General features: G+C 53.0%; 1 protein-coding gene across 1 annotated transcript; it reads left to right on the forward strand.

Moving 5' to 3' along the window:
* Nucleotides 1–15,032: 15,032 nt before the first annotated feature.
* On the forward strand, nt 15,033–15,981 carry LOC139603980 (olfactory receptor 14A16-like). The gene has a single exon (XM_071454979.1). The coding sequence runs from the start codon at nt 15,049–15,051 to the stop codon at nt 15,979–15,981; it is 933 nt and encodes a 310-aa protein (XP_071311080.1). The 5' UTR covers nt 15,033–15,048.
* Nucleotides 15,982–16,592: the final 611 nt, after the last annotated feature.

Consider the following 16,592-nt stretch of genomic DNA (forward strand, 5'->3'; position numbering starts at 1 on the left):
TTGGCCGTAGGCTCCTGGAGAAGCAGGACAGTTCTTTTCCATAGGAAGGAAAGCATGGAGCCTTCCCCAGTGGTTTGGGGACAGATGGGAAGTGACCCTTGTGAAACCACTGCAAGACAGACTTGTCCTGGCAATATTCCTATTGGAACAATCCCTGGATATAAGGAAATTTGGAGATGAAATCCCAATTCTGGCCATGGGTACCTGGTGGAGAAGGACAGTTCTTTTCCATTGGGAAGGAAAGCACAGAGCCCCAGTGTTTCAATAGCAGATGAGAAGAGACCCTCAACATTCCAGGGTCATTTGGACCAGTCAGGCAGTCAACGGGAGGCCAGACCAGCCAGATCTGTTCGGTGTTCCCTTGCTTTTATGAGGCCCTGCAGTATCACCATGGTCCCCTTGGTTCAATGGGGTCCCAGAGTGTCACAATGGCCCCTAGGTTCCATAAGGCCCTGCAGTGTCACAGCGGTCCCAAGGATTCCATGAGGCCTTGCAGTGTCACAATGGCCTCCGTGGTTCCACAGGCCCCACAACGTCACGGGACTCCTCTGTTCCATGAGCCCTGCAATGTCACAATGGACCTTTGGACCCTGGGGTTTTGCAGTGTCACAATGGTCTCCTTTGGCTCCACAGTGTCACAATGGACCATTGATGACTGGAGGCCCCTCTGTGTCACCCTTTGGTTCCATGCAGCCCTTCAGTGTCAAAAAGGCCTCTTTGTTGAATGGGGTTCCACAATGTCACAATGGCCCCAAGTTTCCATGCAGCCTTGCAGTGTCACAATGGTCTCCTTTAGTTCCCAGTGTCAAAATGGACCCCTGATGACATGAGGTTCCACAATGTCACAATGGACCTTTGGTTCCATGCAGCCCTGCAGTGTCACAAAGGCATTTTGGGTTTCACGAGGCCCAACAGTATCACAATGGTGCTCTTGGTTCTGAGGGGACCCCCAGGGTCACAATGGTCTCACTGGTTCCATGGGGCCTCACCGTGTCACAATGGTTTCCTTGGTTCTATGAGGCTGCAAATTGTCCTGATGGTGTCTCCATGGTTCCACAAGGCCTTGCCATGTCACAATGGACCTTTGGCACCATTGTGAGACCATGGGGTCTCACAGTGTTACAATGGCCCCTTGGTTCCATGACCTCCCAAAGTATCACAATGGTCTCCACAGTTCCATGAGGCCCTGTAGTGTCACAATGGACCCTTGGTTTGATGGGGCCTCTCACTGACACAATGATCCCCACATTCCATGGAGTCCCACAGCATCAGTACGACCCCCTTGGTTCCATGAGGCCTTGCAATGTCACAGTGCTCTCCATAATTCAATGAGGCCCCACAGTGACACCATGGTCCCTTGGTGTCACAGGGCCCCACGGTGTCACCGTGGTCCCTTGGTGTCACAGGGCCAAACAGTGTCACCGTGGTCCCTTGGTCTCACAGGGCCCCACAGTGTCACAATGCTCCCTTGGTTCCATGGGCCCTGTGCTGCTGCATTCCCCCCTCCCCTTCTCAGGCCGCCCTGCCAGATGAGAAATGCTCCTTGGGGCTCGGCCTTGGCCAACAGCCCCTGGGCTCAGCTCCTCTGCAGCTCATCACAAACACTGTCTGCTCCAGGCACTGCTGCTGCCCAACCAGCTCCTGCTTTCTGGAGGAGCAGCCCTGGGAGCTGGTTTTGTTCCCTCAGTGGCACAACATCCCTGTTCTCACCCTGCCAAAGAAAGCTGTTGGTGCCAAGTGCGGCCAGGATGAACCATTGCTGGGACTGAAGCCCCTCTCTTGGGGCCCTGCAAACAGCGCTCCAAAAGGAGCCCTTGGAGCTCTCCTGGGCCAGCGACTCCCTCTGAGTGGGGCCTCTCCCAGCCGGGAACTCTCCCGTTTGCTGCACTCGGGGATCCCCAACAACGATGGGGCCTGGGCCGATCCCCCCACTCCTCCAGGCTCAACCCTTCACCCGCTGGGGAGATGCCAAAGGATCCACAGGGAGCATTTCCTGCCCTCAGGGGAATTTCTCCCAGGTGCCTTGCACTGACTCTTTGTGTCTGTGTGCACACAGGAGTGCCTGTGCTGGGTAAATGTGGCAGAAATGCTACTCTCTGAGGGGTCTGAGTGCCTTGGATAGCTGAGTCAGACAAGCCTGTAGGTAAGGTTAAATCACAAGGTCTAAGTGATGTTAAATGCTGGTAAGAGTTGCTCTTTTGCTAAGTTGTTATGTTTAATATAAGTTATAAGCTGAGTTAAATTCTGTTAAATGCTAATCCTCTGTTAAATTGAAAAGTCATAGGTTATAATTAGGTTAAATACTGTTAGCTGCTGGTTTTGGTTAATTGTGACATTTAAGGTATCAGTTAAGGTGGAAGTTAAGTCCAGTTAAGTTTGAGCTCTGTTAAGCTTTTGGGCCATATTCCTTTTATCCTTGCCCTCACTGTCCTTGTGTCACACACATGCACAGGGACAGTTCTCGGCTCATTTCTGGTTTGATTGCCTGGATTTGGTTTGGTTTTGTTCTTGCTTTGTTTCCTTGGTGTGCCTGAAGTGTCCAGTCCGGAGCAGAGTGACTCTTGCCAAGGAACTTTGTGCTGCTGTCCCTTAATATTAAATCTGGTTTTTGCTGATCCCTCGCTGGGGATTTTTTCAGCGCTCTCAGCCCCTCGTTCGTACCAGAGTGAAGGAGCCCTGGCTCAGGCTCTGGCCCTGGGGGACACGGGGACGCTGCCGGGGGCTCCCTGTCCCCCTGTGCCACCCCCAGGGCCCCGGCCCCCCGTCCCCGTGTCAGGCTCTGGGGTCGATCTCATGGAACATCCTCTGGGGGAGGCTGCGGCGCCAGGGGCAGGGGGACCCGGGGGGACAGGGGACCCCGCTGTGCACGAGCAGGGTTGGACTGCTCTGGGGGGAACTGTGAGGGGGGCTGGGGAAGAGTGACCTCCCCAGTGACCTCACACAGCCCCTGTGATGTCACAGAGCCAACTCTGAGATGCCACCCTGTAATGTGATACAGCTGCTCTGTGATGTCACAAAGTCACCCTATGATTTAACAGTCTGTACTATGATGTCACAGCCAGCTCTATGATGTTACACAGCCACCCAGTGATGTCACAAAACCCTCTCTGTGATGTCATACTGCAACTCTGTAATTTCACAGCACACACTTTGACCTCACAGCCCCCTCTATGATGTCATACAGCCATGCCATGATCTCACAGCCTGCTCTGTGATGTCACAGAATCCCCTCTATGATGCTGTAGCTGCTCAATGACCGCACACAACAAACTCTGTTATGTCATATCCCAATCTGTGACCTCACACAGCCCGGTCTGTGCTGTCACACAGCCCCTTGCTGACATCACAGCTGCTCTGTGCCTCCATGACACAGCCACAGAGGAGCTGCTGTGACACAGCCCCCTCTGGGACATGCCACAGCCCCTGGCAGTGCTGAGCCCCTGGGAGCTCTGTCTGTGCCCTGCTGGTGTCCCTGAGGGGCCCTGGCAGTGCCCCAGCCCTGCTGGGCTGTGCACAGGAGCTGCTCCTGGCCAGAGCTGTCTCTCTGCAGCTCTGCTGCCCTTGCCAGGAGCTGCCTCTGGGCCAGGAGCCTGGCCCAGCTCAGCAGCACAGACACAGCACAAGGACTGTAATGACCCTCTGGGGCTTTGGTGCTCTTTGCATCAGACTCAGTCCCTCAGAGTGTGCTCAAAGAACTTCTCAGGGATACAAAAAGAGGGTGAAACACTGAAGTTTCTCATACTTTAAATAGATCCTTCTGAGGGACAGGACTGAGAAAGCATCCCCAGGTTCCAGGTCGAGCAGAACACTGGAGGCAGTGAAGACAGGTGGGGACAAGCAAGGCAAAGGTGTCTCTGGTGCTGAGCAAACCTGCGCCTCTGTCCCTGCAGGCTGTCGGCATCCCCCGGCTGCCCCACCTGGCTGGGCCCTTCCTTTGCTGACAGCTCTGCCTCCTGCCTGCCTCTGCCTGCCCACACAAAGCCTTGGGCTGCTCCAGGCTCCTTCTGGGGGTTGTGCTGCACCACAGCCCTGCCCTGGCAGGGAAATGCCTTTCTCCTCGTGTCTGGTCTGGCCTTCCCCAGCTGCCCTTGGTGCTATTATGTCTTCTTCAGGCTCATTCCCACTAGGAAGAAAAGCTCCAGCCCCTCTGAAACCACCCTTCCATCCCTCCCAGGCTATTCCTGTTCTGTCCTCAGTCTCCACCCCGCTGAGCACAGAGCCCTCAGCCTCTCCCTGCTGGTTTTGTGAGGAGGCCTCCAAACCCCATCTTGGGAGATTTTTGGGTCCTCTCCAAGGTCTGTGGAAGTGGAAAAATAGTGATCAAAGTTATTTTCTCCCAAATCTTGCAGTGACAAAACAAGGGTCAATATCTCTAAACTGAATGAGGGCGCATTTACATTTGTTAGAACAGGAAATATTTTGCAATTATGAAAGTGACATGAAACTACAACTGTATTTCCAGAGAAGTGGATTCCCCATCATAGGAATTGTCCAAGAGCAGGAGCTTTCTGCAACCTGACCCAGTGAAACCCCCTGCCCTCCCCAAGGACAGAATTCCTGCAGTGTGGGTTCTCTGATGTGCTGGGTGCCCTCACAACGCTTCTGGCCAGAATGTCTGCTGAGGGCAGCCAGGCTGCTGCAGGGGCAGTGCCCTCACAGCCATCACCATGGCAGCCCTGTCCCCTGGGCCTGGCTCTGCCTTTTCCTCTGCCCCTGCCTTGGCTCTGCTGGAATGAAGAGTTTTGTCATTGATATCTTGTCCCCAAGGTGCTGGGGCCAATGGCTTCCCAGTCAGGCTCCTGGAGCAGCAGTGGCTTTTCAGAGGCCAGCCAGGAATGAGCCCTGAGGCAGCAGCTCTGCAGTGGTGGCCACCAGGCCGGGCTGCCAAGGGAGGCTTCTGGCCATGGCCTGCAAGCAGCTGCTGCTGCCAAGGTGCCTTTGGTGCCTCAGGCTCTCCCTGGCACAGCTCCCAGCACGGCACTCTGCCCTTGTGCCCGAGGCCTTCCCTGTGCTGGGGCTGGCCTGGGGCTTTTCCTGCAGCGGGACCTGCCCTGCTGATGGCACAGGAAAGGCAGTTCCTGCTGGAGCAGGAGGCTCTGCCTGCAATGGGCTCAAACCACTCCAGGAAGGCCCTGTAAACTTCAATATTGCTTCCTACAGCATTATATTCTGATAATTGTTATAGCAATTGAACTGTGGGTTAAATAACTGTGCTAGTGATCTTTCCATCTGACCATGATCAGAATAAGCCAGAGACATAGATAAATAAATCTATCTGGCATTCTATCATTTATTCTGCAGGACAAATTGTGTTAAAGTTCAATTCCACCTGTTCAGTTTTTTACACCTTTGACAAAGTCTGGGCCTGGAGTTGGATCCAGCCGCTCCCAGTCTCCTCCCTTAGAAGGAATTTTAGAAGTCTAGGGGTGCTGCAGGGGTTTAAGAATCCATGGTGGCTGTTGGGTGTCATTTCTCTACCTCATGACTCAGCAGGAGTTTCTCCAATAAAGAAATAAAGCTTTTGCCTGAAGCTCCCACTGTGCCCATGACAGGAACCCCTGTGAGTGTCTGGGCCATCCCGGCTCTTTGGCAGCCTGGGGACTCCTGGGATGTCACCGTGGAGCCCCCGTGGGTGCCTGTACCAGATCGGTGCCTTTGCAGCCCAAGGTGCCCTGGGATGTCACCATGGAATGGTTGTGACTGCCTCTGACCACAGGGCTCTTTACCATGCCCAGAAAGCCCTGGGAGGTCTCCATGGAGCCCCTGTCTCTGCCTGTGACATTCCAGCTCTGGAACAGCCTGGAGACTCTTGGAAAGTCCCTATGGAACCCCTCTGAGGGCCTGTGACAAATCTGTTCCTTAGCAGGCGACCATCACCAGGCCCCTGTTGCTATGGTCGGTTTCCATGGCAACCATCACCAGCCCCCTGTTGCTATGCTCAGTCCCTTGGCAGCTCCATGGAGACCCCATGCCAGGGGTGGTTGCCATGGACACCAGCTCAGGCCTGCAGCCAGAGCCCCTTGCCATGGCAACCATTGGCAGCCCCATCCCCAGGCTGATGGGATCCCAGAAGCACAGAATGGGCTGAGCTGGGAGGGACCCATCCGGATCCTCCAGTCCAACTGCTGGCCCTGCACAGGACACCCCAACAATGCCAGGCTGGGCCTGGCAGCGCTGGCCAAACGCTGCTGCAGCTCAGAGAGCCCTGGAGCTGGGACCCTGCCCTGGGGAGCCTGGCCAGGGCCCCAGCAGCCTCTGGCCAAAAACCTTTTCCTGACATCCAACCTGAGCCTGCCCCAACTCAGCTGCAGCCGCTCCCTCCACTCCTGTCCCTGGGCACCAGAGGGAAGAGATCCCCACAGCCCCAGCCAGGGACCCGCTCCCAAGGCTGCTGCCATGGCCACCAGGGCTGGCACCAGCTGGGATGCTCGGTTTCCACGGGCCGGGCTTCAGCAATGGGATTCCCCAATTTCCTGCTCCCGCTAAAAAACTGACCATAGCAACAGTGGTCTGGTGATGGTTGCCATGGAAACTGACCATAGCAACAGGGGGCTGGTTATGGTTGCCATGGAAACTGACCATAGACACAGGGGGGGGTGCAGTGGTGGTTGCCATGGAAACCGACCATAGCAACAGGGGGCTGGTGATGGTTGCCTGCTCAGGATCAGATTTGTCACAGGCCCACAGAGGAGTTCCATGGGATCTTTCCAAGAGTCTCCAGGCTGTTCCAGAGCTGGAATGTCACAGGCAGGGACAGGGGCTCCATGGAGACCTCCCAGGGCTTTCTGGGATGGTAAAGAGCCCTGTGGTCAGAGGCAGTCACAACCATTCCATGGTGACATCCCAGGGCACCTTGGGCTGCAAAGGCACCCATCTGTCACAGGCACTCACGGGGGCTCCACGGTGACATCCCAGGAGTCCCCAGGCTGCCAAAGAGCCGGGATGGCCCAGACACTCACAGGGGTTCCTGTCATGGGCACAGTGGGAGCTTCAGGCAAAGTTTATTAGAGAAGCTGCTGTTGGGTCACGAGGTGCAGAAAGGATCCCCAATAGCCCCCACGGATCCCCACATGTCACCACTGAGTCAGAGATGACACAGACTCAGATCCGAAGGCTAAAGGCTAAAAGTCACCTGTTTTTTCAGACCTCTTCTTTTATATCTTGTTTTGCTATAGGTGGACCTCATTGGTCAATTAATCAACACATTTCACATGATTGGCCAATTAAGACAACACCATTGAGTAAACAACTATGGAAAAAAGCCAACTTACTACAAACATTTTTGGGGCACTAGTCATTGATGTTTGTTTTTTGTTGGGCCTTTCTGGGGGCTCCCTGGATGGGGGAAACCCTCCAGTAGCAATTCTCTGCCAAGTAAAAGGAGATGCATGGGACTTTTTCAGTTTTCAGCTTCTTGTTTATTGTTATCTTCTCTACAGTTTTACATTTCTGTCCACACGAGACTCAACATGCTGGGAAAACACCTCAAAATGGCTCTAAAATGATTGGTTCAAGGTCTTTTAAAGTTTTCTCATGCAATTAATTCTTAAAACATACCTTATTTCTACTTATCAACCACTAACTCATCCCTTGACTGTCCACATAACCTCTGCACTGTGCTTTCCTTGACCACTGACCCTGTGACACCAACTCTGCAGAAAATGGAGTAGATGAAGAAGAAGACAGGGACTACACCCAAATTCCTGCATCTTTCTTCCTATCTACAATGCATTAAAAATCCCAAAACCTAAATTTCTCACCCAAGGGATACAGTATGCTACTCTCTATTACCTATTTCACACCTTGGAAAATTCTAATCCGTTTCAAAGTCCTGGAAGTCCTCTCCATGGGCGAAGGTTAAAGGCAGTGTTTCTCTGGGGGTCAGGACCCCTCAGAGCAGACAGAGAAATATTCCCTGTGCCCTGGATTCACACACATTAAACCTAAAATCTTTTTACCCTTACCATGTGATGTTACCCAAAAATGTTCCAGGTAAAACGGATTAGAAGGAGAAGAAAGAGAGAACAACAGAAAGACATGCACATGGGTACCAACTGCTCAGGTTCCAGCATCACCAACACAGGAACCCCAAGAGAAGGCCGGATCCAGACCCTGGGCTGGCCTTGTGCTCCAGCTTTTAACCCCCTGGGCCTTCATGGCCCCGCCCCTGGGGTGGGACTGCCAGTTGCTTCTCCAATCAGAGCCAGCATAGCACCAGCTGCTGGTGTGTGATTGATTGACATCTGGGCCAATCAGAGCTGGGTTAGCACCGCCTCCTGCTGTGTGATTGACAGCTCTGCCAGGCCAGGGCTGGGGGCGGGGCTCTGTCCCACCACAAACCAAGGCCTGACCCGGCCCTGGCCCCACACGGGCATTCCGAGCATCCCAAGGTGTCTCGGGACATGGATCTCATCCAGCCTCTGACAGCGACCACGGTGACACCACGGAACCTCATGGAGCCATGGGTCAGTTGTGACAATGGAGATCCAAGGAAACGATGGTGAGACTGTGGAATCCAGGAATCATGGAATCAAGGAGACCATTGTGCAAATCATGGGCCCTATGGAAGCAAGGATCAATGATAAACTGTGGTTTGACTGTGATTGATTTAAAATAGAAACAAGGAGCCATTGTTTCACAGCGGGGCTGTGTGGGGCCAATGGACCCTTGTGACTCTGTTGGGGCTCATGAAACCAAGAAGCCATTGTGACATTGCCAGAGCTCATGGAATCAAGGAGACCATTGTGACAGTGTGGGGACCCATGAAGTCAATGGAACATGGAACAGGTCTGCCTGGTTTGGCCTCCTGGGGGCTGTCTGACAGGTCCCACTGAATTTGGCATGTCAAGGGCCACTTCCCATCTGACCGTGAAGCACTGGGGCTCTGTGCTTTTATTCCTATGGGAAAGAACTGTCTTTCTTGTCTAGGCACCCATGGCCAAAACTGGGATTCTGCATCTAAAATTCTCTATATCCAAGGGTTACTTCCAGACAAAATCTGCCCATACAGTCAAGTCTGGCCAGCCTTGGCCTCTGGTGACTGCCTCTCATCTGCCCCTGCCCCACTGGGGCTCACTTCTTTCCTTCCTATGGAGACCATTGCGACACTGCGGAGCATTGTGGAACCAATGGGCCATGGTGACACTGCAGGCCCTTGTGGAACCTGTGACAATGTAGGAACTTGTGGAACCAAGGGGAACATTGTGACCCTGCAGGGTACCATGGATCCAAGGGGCCACTGTGACACTGTGGGGCCTCGTGGAACCAAGGACATCATTGTGGCTCTGCTGGGCCGCATGGTCCCAAGGGGCCAGTGTGAAGCAGCAGGGCTTTGTGGAACCAAGAGGCCATTGCTGCATTTCAGGGCCTCGTGGAGCCAAAGGGCCATTGTGATCCTGCAGGGCACTGTGGATCCATGGAGAGCATTGTGGCATTGCAAGGCCCCATGGAACCATGGAGACCCTTGTGACACTGTGGGGCCCCATGGAAGGAAGGGGCCATTGAGACACTATGGGAACTTCTGGAACCAAGGGAATCATTGTTGCACTACTGGGCCCCAATGGAACCAAGGGGCCATTGGACACAGCCAGGCTTCATGGAACCAATAGAGCATCATGACACTGTGGGGCCTTGTGGAACCATGGAGGCCATTAAGATCCTTAAGGACCTGTGTAACCAAGGGGCCATTATGACACCAGAGGGCCTCATGGAAGCCAGAGAACAATTGTGACACTGCAGGGCCCTGTGGAACCAAGGGAACATGAAATAGGTGTGGCTGCCTTGGCCTCCCAGGGGTCACCTGACAGGTCTGGCTGACCTTGGAATGTGGAAGGCCACTCCCATCTGCTCCTGAAACACTGGGGCTCTGGGCTCTTCTTTTTATGGAAAAGAACTGTCCATTTTTTCCAGGCATCCATAGCCAAAATTAGGATTCCATCTCCAAATTTCTGTGTATCCAAGTGTTACTGACAGACAAAGGCTGCCACGACCAGACAGGTCTGGCTGGTCTTTGATTCCTGAGTGCCAGCACTCACCTGTTTTCCAAACACTGGCAAGGGCTCTGTGCTTTTCTTTGTATGGCAGAAAAACATCCCTCTTCTCCAGGCACAAATGCCTGATATTAGAACTCCGCATTCATAATTTCAAATATCCATGGGTTGCTCCAAGCAAACCTGCAAGGAAAGACAGGTCAGGCTTGCCTTGGCATCTGGTGGTTGCTGTTCATCAGCTCCTGAAACATGGGGGATCTGTGGTTTCCTTCCTATGGAGACCAATGTGACACTTGGGAGCCTTGTGAAATGAAGGGGCCATTGTGACACTGCAGAGCACCATGGATCCAAGGGACCATTGTGACACTGTGGAGCCTCGTGGAACCCAGGACATCATTGTGGCTCTGTTGGGCCACATGGTCCCAAGGGACCAGTGCAAAGCAGCGGTGTGGGAGTTAGCCCAGCTGTAACTCAGAGTCAGCCAGATTTTACCCCAAAAGAACTGGGCATGAGTTTCAAGCCCTGGGAATCATTTGTTTAAATTAAGGTGAGCTTGAAAGTTCTCCAAAAAGCCTTTAGTGTTGTTATGCTAAGTTGTCCAAGTTCTCCTCCCCTATTGGTTACTTGTTTCCCCTATAGGGCTATTGTTCTAGTGTGTTCTACCCCCAAGTGTACATGTTGTTGCTCCCCTTTGTCTCGGGTCTTTGGATCCTGCCCCTCATACTGTTCTCAAATTCTCCATGTTTATTATTTTTCACCCTGTTATTAAAGTCCTTTTAAAGAATTTCATTGATCCTGCTCCTTTTCATTTTTGCCACCCTTGCCCTGAAGTCAGGGAACCAGAGAGGTTTGTCACAGCCACCCTCATTGTGACCTTTGGCGCCCGAACAGGGACCATGACACTCAGGGCTCCCTGTGTCAGTCACGTCAGCTGGGGTTAGCTGATGGATAGGCCAGGGCTCCCTGGGATTTTGGATTGTGCCAGGCCCAGTGGATTCATCGTTGCTTTGAGGGACCTTGCCCAGGATCGGCAGGGACAACGATGGTTTCACCTGCATAGGACTGCAGGTGGGTTTGGGGAAATGCAAGACATTTATTGCCCATTTTGCCACTGTGTTTTTACAATATGCACCCATGTCCCATAATTGATTTGGGGTGTTCTGGTGGCTCTTCCCCTTAAGGCGGAGAAAGAGAAAAATGGGCAGCCAGCTGTCCAAAATAGAAAGGAGCATATATGGATGCTTTAATTCTCACTGATCATGACATAACATTTTCAAAGAATGAATTAAAATCAATCATGAGGTGGATCATTAAAAATTTTCCAGATGCCTCTGCGGATGAAATCGATACCATTGAATTTTGGGAGTCAGTGGGAGTTAAATTGTACAACCTTTCGATCAAAAGGGACCCCATTGCACCCTGCATGCTCCCCATCTTCCACACCATCCTTGAGACCCTTCACCAGCAAGCAGTGTGTTGAAAACTCAATCCGTTGCTCACTCCTAACCTGGGACCTCCCCTCAAAACCTGCCTTTCTCAGACCTTCCAAGATGGTCCAAGCTGGCAATGGCCACGCAGTCTTGGAGCATCATGCCCTGGAGACTCAAGACGGAAGGAGCCTGAATGTGGCTCGGGAGCCCAACCATCCTCCCTCCATCTTGGCTCCTCCACTTCCTGCTACCACAGCCTTCTCTTCCGCCCTGAACGAACCTCCAGACTCCACCCCCACAACTGCGGGACACGCCCCCACTGTCAATCATTCCACCTTCACCCTGGGCCATGCCTCCAAAACTCCACCCCAGGAGTCCACCATCCTCAATCAAGGCCCTTCCTCCCCAACACCTGACAAAATGGCAGCGCCCTCTGCCTCACCCTCTGGCAAAAATATAACCCCATGATCAAAGATACTAAGCCCAACTGTCACACTATTTCTAATCCAAATGTTTTTGCTCCAAGTTATTCTTCCTCCCCAGAAGACAGTTTGGATTCCCCAGAGCCACCTCGCCACTCAACCCCAGAAGATCCCTAGGAAAGAAGCAATTAAGGAAGGAGATTGGCAAATAGTCTCGAAACTCCTCATTGCCCCAGTATGTTATGAAAGAAGGGGCCAGAATCCCAGCTGTTAGCCAGTGGTTTACAGGGAAATCAAGGATCTGTGTAGGGCAGCTAAAGACCATAGGAAGGACTTACCTTGTTTTAATGGCCTAATGAGGGCCATGTTTACAGCACATGCTTTAACCCCCTATAATTTAAAATATATTATGACCATGTTGTTGTCACCTACAGAATACACCCTGTGAGAAGGGGGATGGAAGTGTTTACTAAATCAATTAATAGCAGACTATGCTAATAACGAGGCAAGGGTGGAATTGACAATCAGCCATCTAGCTGGAGAAGGACAACACAGCCTACCAGATGATCAAGCAGCAGGTATCCCCAGAGAAGTATTGGATGATATCAAAGAGATGGCTTTGAAAGCTTTATCCAGGTATTGGATGGTAGCACCCCCAGTTTGGACTACCTTGGGTGGCTGCAGCTAAAGCTTTAGGGCAATCAGACCATCCTGGGTGCCTGTTAAGTAAGCAAACCAATGCTCCCTCCCTCACATTGAGTGGCTGCTCTCAGACACAGAGACCATCAGACACGCCACCTTGCAGAACAGTGATAGAGTTTTTACTCTGGGCACATGGGCATGGCTGTGTAGACTCTGAGGGCATGTGCTGCATGAACCTCTCCAGCCACAGCCAGTCAATCCACAAGAGCATTCAGGTACTGAAGGAAGGGTTCAAGAAGCTTCAAGTGGAAAACAAAGACTGGGTCAATAAACTCTTCCAATCTAAGGGACTAAAGGGTTGGATGATATCTAGCTAAAAGAGGACTATTAATTCTCTTAGTGTTTGTTGTTGTATTGTTAATTGTCCCATGTTTGTTTGGATGCTTTTAGAAAGTCTTAAAAAATTCTTCCAGTTTCATCTTTGTTGTAAAACAGAAAGGGGGAAGATACCCAACACAGGCTCCTCATGGACTCCTTGGAGGAGAGAACTGGAGGCCAGGATGGCACAAAAACCTCTCAGAGACTCAGTGTGGGAAGGAAAATCCTTAGAAGTATTTAAAGTATTCTTAAATCCATAAAGTACCTTAAAAACCTTGAGTATCTCAAGGCATTAATGACCACCACTGAGTGTCAGTACAAAGCTCTCCAGGGACTCATTAAAGCAGATAATTGGGGCCATGATTGCACAAACCTCTCACAGAGTCTGGATCAAAAGGGAAACACCAAGTACCTCCAAATAACTGAAGTACCCTGAAGTATTAATGAGCCCCACTGAGTGTTGTTACTGACAAAGCCTCTCCAGGGACTAATTACAGCAGATAATTGGAGGCCATGATTGCACAAACCTCTCAGAGACTCCAAGGCAAAAGCCAAACCCAAAGTCCTTTGAAAATCCTGCAGTCCCTGCAGGGAGCATTCAGGAGCCGCCAGGGCCATTGCTGAGCAAGGCTCCCCAGGGACTCCTTGCAGCAGATCCTTGAGGCCACTGGGATGTGGGCTAGGGGGGGATGCTGAGGGCAGCACAAGGGGCTGACAGTGCCCAGCCTGGCTGGGGCTGTGCCAGGAGGCCCCAGGGCCTCAGGACAAGGTGTCTCCTCCCAGCCCTTGCTGGCACAGACCCTGCTGTGCCCCAGGGCACCAAGACTTGGCTTCTCTTTGTCCCCACCTGTCATCACTGCCTGCAGTTCTCTGCTCTGCCTGGGGCCTGGGGACACTTGCTCAGTCGTTTCCCTCAGTGGGACCCATTAAAAGTCCAAGAAAGTTTGGAGTTGGATTCTGCCTTGGAGTTCTGCAGAGGTTTCTTCAGCTCCCTCTCAGGGACTGATGTTCAGGGCCTGAGCACAAAGGCCCAGAGGCTGATTAAAGTCCTTGTGCTGTGTCTGTGCTGCTGAGCTGGGCTGGGCTCCTGGCACAGAGGCAGCTCCTGGTGACCAAGAAGAGCTTCAAAAGCACATTTCTCTGGATGAGCAGCTCTTGTGCCAGCCCAGCAGGGCTGGGGCACTGCCTGCAGCCAGCGCGGGCACAGCCCAGAGGCACAGAGAGCTTCAATCAGTCAGGGCTGGCAAGGGGCTGAGAAGTGCCTGGGGCACAATCACTGCCAGCCCTTGGCACAGGAACCTCTGGCTGCAGGACAGTGCAGCTGCAGCTCCTGGAGCCATCTCCTCAAGCTGGAACATGCCAATGCCTGCAGAGCCTGTGAGTACATTCTCTGCTTGTCTCTTGTGCAGAGCAGCCAGGGGTGCCCAGGGCTGTCCTGCAGAGCAGGGTCCGGCAGCCCAGGGCGCTGTGCTGGGGCAGGGATTCTGCTGCCTGCCAGGGACAGCTCTCAGCCAGCCCTGGCAGCTGCTCCCAGCGCTGGGGGACAAGATCTGGGTGGGAGGAGACAGCTGGTGAGGCTTGGAAGTGTTCTCCTTGTGTGGGGAGGATGCTGCATTGTTCAGGACTGCTCCCAGCATGGCATTTAACTGCAGAACATTTCCAAATAGATTATACAGGGAGTATAGCAAGGCAGAGGCTGCATAAATGTGGATATCCTGCTTTTTAAATCTACTGCGCTGAGTTGGAAATTGCACATTGATATTCATCTCTCAGTTCAGGAGAAAAAAAAAAATTCTCTGATCAGAATAAACCAGGAAGCAACAGCAATCACCACAGGACCCCTTAGAGCTTGCATCAGTGTCACTTTTTCAGCCTCCTCGGTGTTGCTCTGACGTTGCCATCAGAGCCTGCAGAGCCAGAGCTGCCCCTGGGCAGTGCCTGAGCTGGGAGGGCTCTGCAGGGCAGAGCTGAGCCCCCAGGGCTGGGCTGGGCTCTGGCAGCACTGGCAGGGCCCAGCCCTGGGCACAGGGAAGCAGCTGCTGGCAGGGACAGCTCCAGGCAGCAGAGCCCTGGGCAGGCAGTGGGGGGAAAGTGCCCCCAGGCTGTGCTGGGATATTTCAAGTCCTCTCCAAACCCAACTATTCCATGATTACTTTTCTTACAGATCCCCATGCCAAGACAGAAGAAATGTCGAACAGCAGCTCCATCAGGCACTTCCTCCTGCTGGCATTGGCAGACACGCGGCAGCTGCAGCTCCTGCACTTCTGCCTCTTGCTGGGCATCTCCCTGGCTGCCCTCCTGGGCAACGGCCTCATCATCAGCGCCGTAGCCTGCGGCCACCACCTGCACATGCCCATGTTCTTCTTCCTGCTCAACCTGGCCCTCGCTGACCTGGGCTCCATCTGCACCACTGTCCCCAAAGCCATGCACAATTCCCTCTGGGACACCAGGAACATCTCCTACACAGGATGTGCTGCACAAGTTTTTCTGATTTTCTTCTTCCTTGGATCAGAGTTTTATCTTCTGACCGTGATGTGCTACGACCGCTACGTGTCCATCTGCCAACCCCTGCACTACGGGACCCTCCTGGGCAGCAGAGCTTGTGCCCACATGGCAGCAGCTGCCTGGGCCAGTGCCTTTCTCAATGCTCTCATGCACACAGCCAATACATTTTCCCTGCCCCTGTGCCATGGCAATGCCCTGGGCCAGTTCTTCTGTGAAATCCCACAGATCCTCAAGCTCTCCTGCTCCAAATCCTATCTCAGGCAACTTGGGCTTCTTGCTGTTACTGTCTGTTTAGATTGTGGCTGTTTTGTGTTCATTGTTTTCTCCTATGTGCAGATCTTCAGGGCTGTGCTGAGGATCCCCTCTGAGCAGGGACGGCACAAAGCCTTTTCCACCTGCCTCCCTCACCTGGCCATGGTCTCTCTGTTCCTCAGCACTGGTATGTTTTACTACCTGAAGCCCCCCTCCATGTCCTCCCCATCCCTGGATCTGTCCCTGTCAGTTCTGTACTCGGTGGTGCCTCCAGCCCTGAACCCCCTCATCTACAGCCTGAGGAACCAGGAGCTCAAGGCTGCAGTGTGGACACTGATGACTGGATGCTTTCAGAAACATTAAACTCTTGGCAATTTCTGCAAATCACTTGTAATAAAAGTTATCTTTGATCCTTCTTGTTGATTTAATTTTGGAGGTTCTTCTCCTTTGTTTTAGTATTTTCATATTGTCAACAAAGAAATGTCAATCTCTGTGCCATTTCTCATTTTGTTTCTCTCCACCTTCCCTGTGGCCACAGACTGTGTCAGTGAGGGATTGTGCTCTCAATGGCTTTAGAGGAACTAAAGGATCTCCCAGCAGAGTTTTCTGCAGAGATGCCCTTTTGTTGCCTTCTCTGGAGCTGCAGCAGCAATGTCTGTGTGCAGAGCTGGGGCAGATCAGTGCTGGCCCAGCAGCTGTGCCCAGCAGCAGCAGCAGCAGCAGCACTTGGTGTTGCCAGTGCTGCTGCCGTGGCCCTGCCCCGCTGCCCTGGTGGCCCTGGTGTTGCTGCAGGGCCTGAGTGCTCTCGGGGCCGGGCACAGCCCTGGGGGTGGCAGTGCCGGGGCTGCAGCAGGGACAGGCCATGGGCACTGCTGGGGCAGCGCTGACGCCTCAGGCCAGGCCCTGGGGGCTCCAGGCTCCTTGCCCAGGCTCTCTCAAGAACACGGCCAGGCCAATGCTCACAGAAACCCCCG

The sequence above is a fragment of the Agelaius tricolor genome, unplaced genomic scaffold (genome assembly GCF_023055355.1).
Source record: "Agelaius tricolor isolate 1412-34295 unplaced genomic scaffold, bAgeTri1.0.p SCAF_43, whole genome shotgun sequence".
Taxonomy (NCBI): domain Eukaryota; kingdom Metazoa; phylum Chordata; class Aves; order Passeriformes; family Icteridae; genus Agelaius; species Agelaius tricolor.